This window comes from Oryza glaberrima, chromosome 4 (genome assembly GCF_000147395.1).
Source record: "Oryza glaberrima chromosome 4, OglaRS2, whole genome shotgun sequence".
Lineage (NCBI taxonomy): Eukaryota > Viridiplantae > Streptophyta > Magnoliopsida > Poales > Poaceae > Oryza > Oryza glaberrima.
Window position 1 is genome coordinate 4,833,877 of NC_068329.1, and position 7,548 is coordinate 4,841,424.

Genomic DNA, 7,548 nt, shown 5'->3' on the forward strand with positions numbered 1-7,548 from the left:
AGTAAAATTGTACTGGATAGCACAACCTGAAGAGAGCATTATAAGAAGCAAATATGTCTAAAAATTGATTTAACACAAGAAACCTGATGAACTTTTGTTCCTCAGGAACAAACTTACCGCTAGATGAACCTTGCTCATCACTAAGAATCTCTTCTTTCAGTGAAAGCTTTTGGAGTTTTGACGACTGTGTGCACAGCTGGTTCGTCCCTCTTAAGTTATAGTTTTACTTCTCAACTCATTGAAAAGCATATTGTAATAACACATGGAAGCAGTATATTGTAGAAGGATTCTATTAAGAATATTGGTCGTAATATCATGATAGAGACCAACTATAGTTAGGAGTGTCCTGGATATACCTTTTTAAAGTAGATGGCTTAGAACTTATACGTTTTTCAGAATATCTAAAGATATAAAACATGGTAATTCCATATAATTACACTCAATTGTGTGATTTTTTTATCGAAAGTAAAACAAGCATGAAGTGTAAGAAATTGTGAAGAACAATTACCAAATGTGTGAACTTTTCAAAAGAGTACACCTCGTGGACACTTGTCTTTTGAATAAAGGCACGTATTGTTACTTTCCCTGTTTCAAGGTATAGTGCTGCTGACCTAATAGTACGGAATATATAATTTTTAATGGGATCGGTGTAGTGCTGCAAAAGACAATGTTTAAAACCCAAGTGCATTCAAAGTGAATAAGAATAATTAATTGCAATCACATACCCGGTCTCTTCTAATTCTGCTGGTATTTGTCTTTCTAAAGACCACTTCTTTTACCCATCCTTGTGGCACCCCTTCAGGATTAAATTCAAGAATAGCAAGAATCTAAAAATAAATCAACGATAATTTCATTTAGGAAACTACCTTATCATTTAGGAAACTACCCAAACATTAGTACTGCAAAGTGAGAAATCATCTAGTCGACACTCCTTCTATCCCAATATATAGCAACCTAGTACTTAATTAGACATATTCTAGTAATATAAATCTGGACAGACTCTATGACTAGATTTATAGTAATACAATATATCTAATCTGGTACTTTGTTGATACATTTTAAGACGGAGGGAATAATTATTACTATTCAAATAAGAGAAATAGTTCCAACAAGAAACATACCTTCTCTTGAGTACTTGTGTTTCATTGTCCATCTGTATCAAATTCAGAAATCTTCATTTCTTTAATGTAGAGTAGTACATCATCTTTTGAAAACAGTCGAACTCTATCTGGTGGGTACACATAGAACTGTGAAATAGCAAAATGAATGATCAAATTCACTCACATGGAGGAGCAGCCTCAAGCTCTCTTCCAACAATGTTTGGAAATGAGCAGCCAACATGGCAACAATGGTGAGCAAATCCTTCATATGCAAATGTTTTGCGGTATATTTTCGCTGAACATTCTCAATGGTAATGATTCATAAGATTAGTGTAATCAGTTGATTGTGACACACTCATATTATGTCACGGTTCGCCGCTATAAGTGACTTAATGAATAAATTGTTAACCAACAGTTAAAGATGCTGCAGTGACTATAAAATTAATTCTTTGCTTTGTTACAATATGTTGGAATAAACAAATTAATAACATGTAAGCGGTAGGTGCTAGTTCAAATGTCATTGGCAAAATTTGCTACATGACACTCAATATTTATGACCTTTGCTGTGAGACAGCCAAAGAACGTGAATTTTCTCATAGATACTGCAAAAATGTGGTAATTAGCTGCTGGACACTGGCGGGATTATTTTATTATATCCGAAGGAATTGGAGAGAGAAACAGCTGCGTAAGTACGGTTCTACCCTTCGAATATTTTTTACTTTATTCTTCCTTATTCTTTTCTCTCTCTTGTTCTTTTTTCTCTTCCTCTCTGCTATTTGTTCAATGCGAGGCAGACGGAGTGTGGCGCGTCCGATGGGGCGTCACTACGCATTCGTCGCCCACGTCATCCTCCTCTCCATTGCCCACGCTGCTCCGAGGCCACCACTGCCGCGCATCGTTGCCGTGGGGGCGGTGCTGTGCACGCCAGCGCGGCCGTTCGCGTCGTCGGTGGGGAACATCGGAGGAGGCACGTGGGGCTCGACGTACGCGATAGCGAGGGCGGTGAAGGCCGGGCATGGGGCGCTCGAGTGCGCAGTCTGCCTCGCCGAGTTCGTGGACGACGGCGAGAAGCTCTGCCTCCTCCCCGGGTGCTGCCATGTGTTCCACACCGCCTGCATCGACGTGTGGCTCGCCGCGCATGTCACCTGCCCCGTCTGTCGTGCTGACCTTGCGGACCGGGCCGTTGCTGCAGCCGGCCATGTCCTTGCCGCTGACCAAGCTGCTCCGCAGGTCGGTGAGCATGGTCACCACGCCCGCGACCGCATCAAGCGGGCGGTGGGCTTCGGTGGCATCGCGGACAATGTCGGTGGCGCGTCCGAGCCGGCGATGGTCGCCGCTGCTCCGTGTATTGTCCAGGCCGCGTTGGAGTGACATGGACGGTGGTGGCGGCCGGAGATGGCGCCGCTGCAAACCCACGCCACCGGCACGAGCCACAGTGACAGCGGCAGGAGAAGGAGAACAACATGCCAACGCCGAGGCAGGCAGAGCAGGAGAGGCTAGAGCGGTGCGCACGCACACCCCGTGCGTCGACTCCATCTTCGCTGTGGGAGCTCACCGACGATGCCTTCAGCGGCAACGAAAGAAAGAGGAAGAAGAGGATGGGAGAAAGAACAAGAGAGTATGGGAGATTGACAAGTGGGCCCATGGGCAAACTTGTCTTTAACCTATGTTTCTCTCTCCGTTTTCATGGAAAATAATAAAATAATCCCGCAAGTGTCCAATAGCTAATTACCATATTTTTACAGTATCCACGAGAAGATTCACGTTCTTTGGATGTCTCACAGCAAATGCCACAAATTTTGAGTGTCCTGTAGCAAATTTTGCCAATGTCATTTTAGCATTGAGCTTATCAGTGCGGAGGCGGTTCGTGAACTAGGCCCTTCTGGCGTACTGCATAGGGCGGTTTACCTTATACACCACTTGTGCAGTACAAGGGGGCCATTTGCAAAAACAATTTTATGTCACAGTGTTTATGATTTCCTAGTACCGTTGCATTCAACAGTCGAAGCTTTCATAATAAATTAGCATAGAGTTAATATGGAATACAATCAAAAGCTACCTTGTACATCTTGTCCATGTTGTCTCCACCAGCTCTAATCTCAACCCGCCAGCCCTTTGGAAGCCATTCATGTGTCCTCTACATAAATCGTGGTAGAACTCACATGTACTAATTCTAAACACAACTAAAATCTTGAATAATATGGTCATATATATATAACTCACCGTAAGGTTGTTGCCTACAGCACAGTTCTTTGATTCCAAGAAGCTCTGATCCATCTCTGAGAAAAGATAATACAACACCTCTGACTTCATTGTGAAAGTGATTCCGGAAAAGGGACATATGTAATACTGTAAAAACACATAGAAAATTAACATTGCAACAAAAATCTTTTAGAACAAACAAAAAAATTTAAGTTCAACAAAAGAAATAGATGGCCATCTACATATTTTTATACCCGGCAGATGGTGCCATCATCACCACGATAGACCTCCATTATCCATCCACTGGAAGCCAACCTGGTCGCTCATCCACATTCTCATCATCACTTTGCAAATTCTTTCTTGGTTCCTCAAAGAATTTGACTTCATCACAATCATCTTCATGTAAGACACCAACAGATGGTGACTTGCCCATAATTAAGCCAAGATCGAAGAACTCTCTCCCCTCTCCCGCCCTCCCTCCCTTGCTGCCTCCTTGCCCTCTATCTCTGTATCCCTCCTCCACTCCCCCTTTCTCTCTCACCCTCCTTCGCTTCCTCCCTCTCTTTATCTATCTCTTTGAACATCGCACTTGCTTAGATATATGTAGCAAAGGATGTTCAGCTGGCATTTTAATAACTGCGGTTTTTAGTAATTAAATAGTGTGTGTTTATACCTTTGAGGGACAGCCCATATTGCGTATTGGACAGCTAATGTTTAATGCAATGCATTTAATGTGGTGAGTTATATATGTTTGGTTAAGATATGTTCTAGATAGAATAATATCTGATGCCAACTGTCATATATTTTCCAAATTAATTTATACTACTACTAGGCCTGACCTGGTAGTAATTTAAATAAAAAATTAATTTATACAATTTATCATAACATTGTAACCATGCATCGTACTATGAACAATCAAATTAATTAAATCCAATGTCACCTCCAAAATTTAACAAATCTAAGAGTAATATTATTGATACTGGGATGCCCAACCTTCTCGATGTAGGATCCGGATACACCATGAAATCCCATAAACTTGATGACAAACACAGTGCCTGTGCAGCACCATGAATTCGTGAAACCACACGCGATCCACTCAACCACACAAAAGAGTAGATCTATTGCCCCCTCAATTCCTTGCAAACAAATAAAAGAATGCAAGAAATTCCCAAACTATGGCATAAACAAGGAAATGCAAGAACAATCTACGACAGAAATTCCCAATCCCTCTCTCTCGTTTGGCAATGGCTGTACAAAATCTAGGAGAAGAACAAGAGCAATTTCCGTTGTGTAATTTTAATATAATAAATGTGGTCTACCCTCTTGTGAACAATACATGTATTAGATAGTCAAACAGCCTACATATCCAACTAGAAATACAAGGTGGGCTAGATCCATACGTAACCCTGCAAATTAAAAAGATTAATTTGGATGATCGCTTCAGAAAATGCACAATTTTCAGTTTGCTCTATGTATATCGCGATCATGAACTCCAGAGTTAGGATCCACAAGTGGATTACATGAGATTTAAAGATTTACTAAAAGTTATGTGGCTCCTTAATAGCAAAGTAACCCTGACGAAGGATAACCTGGCTAAAAAAATTGGGGGTAGACAAAAACTATTGTTTCTTTCAGCTATGCACAACAAAGAATCCAACATCTTTTCTTTAGCTGTCTTGTTACGCGTTCTATTTGGAGATATGTGTTGTTTGCTTTTAATGTCCCCCACCTCGTAATGCCATAAATATTTTTGGTAATTGGTTTAGAAAAGTACCTAGGCCATGAAAAATATGATATTAAAATGAGCTAGAGCTTTATGTTAGTCAATTTGACGGTGCCGCAATGATAGTTTTCAATTGTAAACAATTGTCTAACCCTATGCAAGTTATCTTTATGTCTTCCTAGTAGCTCTCCTTTTGGTTTACGATGCTACCATAGAAAGAGCAAAGTGCTATACTTTTGAAATTGGTAGCCAAGGTTCTCTTAATGCAGTATGGGTGGCATAGTTTCATTAACATTGTTGGCTGAATTATGTGGTTTAACACTAGTTAATAATAACATGGAGTTGGGGGGGGGGGGGTCTGTACCATCACATTATGTTTTTTCTATGTGTTGAACATGTGAAATCAAAGTGTGTTTTGATTATTATTTTGTGATAAACAATTGGCTTATGCGATGATTGGTTTGATATTTGGTGATAATTGGCGAAGTGTTGGTTTTGTCTTTGGATCGGCCGATCTGACCGGGATGCTTGTAACGGTCAAACTTGGTGGTTGTGGTGAATAGTGTTTCTGATGATGAACAAGTTTTGACTTGATGGAGCCGGTCAGACCGAGTCGTATGCACCTATTAGACCGAAGTAGTGGTGATGGTCAGATTGGCCAACCTGATTGTCTGACCAGCTTGCTCCTGTTTGGAGTTGGTTTCTGGTTGTTTATTTGGATACTTGTGATTACTTCATGTGATATGGATTACCAAGCCAACACAAATGCTACAGAAACAAATCATCAAATGATGAGGTTAGGCATAATTCAGAAATGATTACACTGACCCAAGAGTTTGCTAAGGAGGACCAAGGACTAGTTACACCTTTCCAATGACCAATTACACGTACCAGAGCCAAGAAATAACAACTAGAGGTGAACTTGCTCCTAGGTGAACAATATCTCGATATTGACAAGCATTACATACTACCTAAGTCTTGCACTTTACTTTTGCTTAGGTTGACACACAAATGATCAAGATAAAGATGAATTACGGATTACACCATGCTAATTTTGGAGTCCACTGTGGTATTGATCAGCCAAGGCCGTTGACACATAATCTGATTGTTGCACATATATGCATGGCTAAGGCTATGCTTAACGCCGAATGTCGGAGATATGGGCCCGGGGGAATGCAAAGTAAGGGGAAGTTCCCTTCACTTCCTCATACGTGGCTCTACAGCCTGGCCTATCCCCCGCTCCTCGCACCGCGCAAAGCGCGGACACGTTCAGGGGGCCTCGGGGTGCCGTGTCAGGCCCCTCGGGGTGCTATGTCAGCCCCTCGGGGTGCCACGTCAGGCCCCTCGGGCCCTCGCCCTGCCTGGACCCGAGGCCCTTGCTCAGCTGCCATGTGGAGAGAGGAAACCAGGCTAGGCGGTCATTAATGGGCGGCGCTCCAACCGTCCCTCGAAGCATTTAGTGCGGTCGGGGCAGACATGTGGAGCCCCACCACTGGCCCGCGTCAAATCGGGCGTAACCGGTCTGTGACCGGCCTGTCACCGGTCACATCCGATTGATGCTCGGCCATACCCCACGTCTCCTTTGTCCCCGGCGGAGTGGAGGTAGGTATGTATTGTCACATCAGGGGCATCATCTGGACTCCTCTCCACAAGAGGAGGGCAGCCACCGGTCTTCGCTCATTTAAGAGCGAATGACAGGGCTGCCCCCGTGTCAGGTGAAGGACGGCGCTGGGCCCCACTAAAGGGCCAACCGCGGCTTAACTTCTGGGCAAAGGCATTCGCTCATTTAAGAGCGAATGACAGGGCTGTCCCCCGTGTCAGGCGGGGGACGGCGCTGGGCCCCACCAAAGGGCCAACCGTGGCTTAACTTCCGGGCAAAGGCACGGGCCGCGGATTGGCCACGAGAGGGTGCCCCCCTCCCTTTTTCATGGAAGAGTAGGTAGAGGCCGTGCATGTGGTATCCCCTTCAACTATAAAAGGAGGACCTTGCCCACTGAGAAAGGAGGAGACAACACTAACAAGAAAAAATCTCTCTGAAGTTTGAGGGACTCTTGTAATACTGATCGATATTCCCACACACAGGAGTAGGGTATTACGCTTGATAGCGGCCCGAACCTTTATAATCCTTGTGCTCGTGTAAGATTCAGGAGCTTTAACCGCGGATAATCGACGACCTCGGATCTCACCCGTTGCCCCCGGCCGAACTCACGAAAGGGGAATCCCACGATCTCCCGATAGAGAGGATCACTCCTCGATAAACCTTATCAAGTTTTTGCAGTGCCAAATTTTGGTAAGGTTGCCAAAATTTTGGCAAGATTTCGTATGTACTTACTAAAATTTGGCAACAAACTAAATGTAGCTATTTTTTTTGGTAACTTTGCCAAAAAAAAGGTAAGGTTGAAAATGGTAACAAAGTGAAAAAGCCCAACACCTGCTGGGTCCCGACCTATTGCCGCTGCAGGTGTCCATCGCTCCTCCTGACCTAGCGCCGCCGGCCGCCACCATGACGACCTCCCCCTTCGC

At 43.8% G+C, this 7,548-nt stretch overlaps 1 protein-coding gene and 1 pseudogene across 1 annotated transcript; one reads left to right on the top strand and one right to left on the bottom strand.

The window, feature by feature from the left end:
- Positions 1-392: 392 nt before the first annotated feature.
- Positions 393-3,735, bottom strand: LOC127770232 (uncharacterized; annotated as a pseudogene).
- LOC127769621 (uncharacterized) lies at positions 1,884-2,471 on the top strand. Its single transcript, XM_052295220.1, has one exon. It carries the CDS (start codon positions 1,884-1,886, stop codon positions 2,469-2,471), a length of 588 nt encoding a protein of 195 aa, XP_052151180.1.
- Positions 3,736-7,548: the final 3,813 nt, after the last annotated feature.

Bases quoted from the DNA above. Each gene is read 5' to 3' on its own strand.
- LOC127769621 (XM_052295220.1), top strand. From the start codon at position 1,884: ATGCGAGGCAGACGGAGTGTGGCGCGTCCGATGGGGCGTCACTACGCA.